Below are 3,628 nucleotides of genomic sequence, written 5' to 3'. Positions count from 1 at the left end.
TATTAAAGACTTATCTTTAGTCAGAGACTAGATTAATTAAACCAACTAAAATAAATTCTGAAGCATGTTCACGTGGGCCACATCCGAATGAAACTTAATCAGATAAATTACAATATTCTCTCACTTGGCCTAACCTAACATAAGCATCTTTATTTTTTTAATTATTAAAATATTTTAAATTTTTTTAATAAAAATTTTTTGGATCTGATTATTGAAAAACTGGTATGCATCCATATTTAAAACTTAATTGCTCCTAGGATATATATACTACATACTTGATTATAAAATAATTATCAATGTGAATCATGGTAGCAAATATATTATTATATTAATGCACAACTTTCCGTGCATCACAATACTAATGACACCTTATAATCAAGTTTTTAATGTGAAATTTTGCTTTATGAATAGACGAAATTTTATGTCCATTCCTTAGTCATCTATATATCACATGGTAAACAGCTGATCACCATAAAAAATAAAATAAACTGAATTTATTATAAAATCTAATATAATAATTTTATGCATAGTGTCTAGTATATATCATCAAATGAGCTATATCCCATATGATCCATATGATTCTTCAAAATTTCAATAATGAGTTCTTTATTCAATAGATCTATAATTATTTTTTTTAAATAATATATTTTGTAAATATTATATTTTTTATTTTCTCATACCACACCACTCACTTCCTCCCACCTTCTCCCCCGGCCCAGAAGAAGGAAGAAACCAAATAATGATATCCTTGTTCTCTAGGAGGAAAAAATTTGATGTAGTTTTATAAGACATTTAATTGGACGCCTGCAGGTCCACGATAGATGTTCGCCTTATTTATTGATAATTTTCAAAAAGCTAATTTAAGCCATGTATAATGGCATATCTTCTGTCCCATGGTAAAGAGGACCTTGGCTGTTTTCCTTATGTTCTCTGGCGGTCACTTGGACATTCAAACGATATATCAATATTACCGATATATAGTCGGCCAATCTACTCAACATATTGTAACCGTTATGAATAGTTATCGACTATGTGTCATAGCAATAAGTGAGAATTAATGACTCATTAACTTCATAATTATGGTTCGATAATTTAGCACTATAAAAAGTAGGACAACATGCTCGATGGTTACATCAAAATCATCTATAAAAAGGAGATAAGAGAACAAGACCGATAAGACAGATTTAAATCAGAGCTCTGCTACTTTCAACATTCTATTGTTCATCAATTCACTCTCTGACTTAAGCATCGGAGGATCCCTATCGCACACCACTCCGATCTGTGAGGATGTTGTTTTGCAGATGCTCATCACTGGAGACAGGCAACAAGGGAGTTGGTCGCAACAGATTGGTGTGCCAAGAAGGGGGGTAAAAATCTGCAATTGATCGTCAGTCAACCATGCGAAAATTAGAGCCCAACATTCAACCAGCTCGGCAAGGCACTCTTCCCACCAAAAAAATGCTCCTCCCCCACCTCCGGTAGCAGAGCTCAGTTCTTCGTGTCCCATGATCACCACAGATGCCCAGATCACTGTATTTGTGCAGCAGATGAATATGTTGACGGAGACGGTTAAAAGCCTCCAACAATAGCAAATCCAGTGGCAGCGATAGCCGTCGGTGGAGCAACCGATGGGCACAGTCGCCGTCTCCTACGGCGATCACCTTCTTCCTCTCCAGAGCGGCCGTCTCGATACTCCATCGAGATGGACGACCGCACTCTCGACGCTCTCACCAAGCCACCCACCACTCACAGTGTTTCCCCTCTCCTTCTCACCTCCATAGTGATAGGAAAGGAAAACGGGCGTGGATGCCTTTTGTGTCTCCTTCAAGCTTGTCAGGAGGTTCTACGCCTGGAGTTTTTCAACAATAGCAGTTGGATGATTATGAACGCAAGTTCCAGAAGATTGACCGCCGACTTATCTGACTTCAGATAGAAGGTCAGAAGTCCTTCAGTGACTATGACTTTCACACCACCCAGCCTCTCTTTCGACACATCTTGGATGAGCCAATCCCATCTCAGTTCAAGATGATGCAAGTGGAGCCATACGACGGCTCCACTGACCCTATCATCCACTTCGAGAGCTATAAAGCTCTCGTGATAATCCAGGAGGCAACCGACGCCCTCTTATACATTAGCTTCCTGACAACTCTTCAGAAAGCTGCTCGGGCCTGGTACAACGGACTTCAGTTGAAAAATATCGATTCTTTCAAGCAGCTCGATCATTCTTTCGTGGCCCACTTCAGCACTAGCCGAAGGCCGTCACAAATATCTGACAGTCTCTTCTCAATCAAGGAAAAAGAGACTGAAACATTGAGAGATTTTATGGCCCGTTTCAATACGGCCATACTTGAGGTCAGAGATCTCAATAAAGACATGGCTGTATCGGCCATGAAAAGAGATATGAGGGGATCTAGATTCTCATATTCCTTGGATAAAACTCTCCTTCAGACCTATGCTAAACTTCTCAAATACACGTATAAGTACATCCGCACGGACGAGGCTGCTTTTGACCGATGAATGGAAGGCAAGAGTCAGAGGAAAAAGCAGCAAAAAAAGTAGAGCTCCAATTGAATCAAGTCGACCACCTTCCAATAAGTGAGCTTTACCCCAACGATGAAGTCTGAAGTCAAACTACGACAGGTATGACTCCTATACTCCTCTCTCTGCTTTTCATGTGCAGATTCTCATGAAAATCAAAAGAGTAGAGTACCTACGGCACCCCCTACCAATGAAAGCATCATCGAGGAATCATGATCAAAGGAGATATTATCGATTCCATCATGATCACGGTCATGATACCAAACAATATATCCAGCTCAGAGATGAGATAGAGGTCCTGATCCGACGAGACCATCTCGACAAGTATCAAAGAGATCAGCCGACTCAACCTCCTGATCGACGACCTCAGCCACAAGTTGAAGAAGCTATCAATAATCAATCGACTGTAGGGGTGATCAACATGATGTCTGGAGGACCGAATTGGGGGGCAACTTTCGAAGAAGAGTCGGCGAAGAGATGATGACTCGATGATGTAATAACTTTTTCGAAAGAGGATGTTTGAGAAATTCAAACACTCCATGATGATGCTGTTATTATTTCGACAACAATAGTAAATTATGATGTAAAGAGAATCTTTATAGATAATAAAAATTTGACTGATGTTCTTTTTTACTCGATTTTCTCTCGAATGCAACTACCGACTGATCGACTCAAAAAAATCTCAACATCATTGGTCGGTTTCACTAGGGACGCTGTTACTATGGAAGGAAAAATCTCTCTCCCCTTAGTCGTAGGAACCGAGCCACTACAAAGCACTGTTATTGTGACATTGAAGGTTGTTCGAGTTCCTTCGACCTATAATGCCATACTTGGATGACCTAGCCTTAATGCATTAAGAGCAGTGGTTTCGACATATCATTTATTAGTTCGATTTTCGATAAAGAATGGAGTCGGAGAAATACGTGGAGACCAACACCTAGCCCGATATTGTTTCTTAGTCTCCACACAGTAATAAACCTGAAGATTCTCTGTCCGTCGACAAATTACACCAAAGAGAGAATCAGAAGAGGGGTGAACCAGCTTAACAACTGGTTTCGATCCCATTAAAAGAAAAAGACCTTGAGAAGAC

The 3,628-nt window shown here is 39.7% G+C and overlaps 1 protein-coding gene across 1 annotated transcript; it reads left to right on the top strand.

The window, feature by feature from the left end:
* The first annotated feature begins 1,702 nt into the window (after positions 1-1,702).
* LOC140855316 (uncharacterized) lies at positions 1,703-2,517 on the top strand. The gene is made up of 2 exons (XM_073251191.1): positions 1,703-1,840; positions 1,930-2,517. The coding sequence occupies exons 1-2, from the start codon at positions 1,703-1,705 to the stop codon at positions 2,515-2,517; spliced, it is 726 nt and encodes a 241-aa protein (XP_073107292.1).
* The last annotated feature ends 1,111 nt before the right edge of the window (positions 2,518-3,628 follow it).

Source organism: Elaeis guineensis, chromosome 2 (genome assembly GCF_000442705.2).
Source record: "Elaeis guineensis isolate ETL-2024a chromosome 2, EG11, whole genome shotgun sequence".
NCBI classification, from domain to species: Eukaryota; Viridiplantae; Streptophyta; class Magnoliopsida; order Arecales; family Arecaceae; genus Elaeis; species Elaeis guineensis.
This window is presented reverse-complemented; position numbering and strand designations above follow the sequence as displayed.

What these genes read in the sequence shown, in the direction of transcription:
- LOC140855316 (XM_073251191.1), top strand. Translation starts at nt 1,703, where the DNA reads ATGGACGACCGCACTCTCGACGCTCTCACCAAGCCACCCACCACTCAC. An exon ending in TCCTTCAAGCTTGTCAGGAG is followed by an intron (nt 1,841 to 1,929) that starts GTTCTACGCCTG and finishes ATCTGACTTCAG; the next exon opens with ATAGAAGGTCAGAAGTCCTT.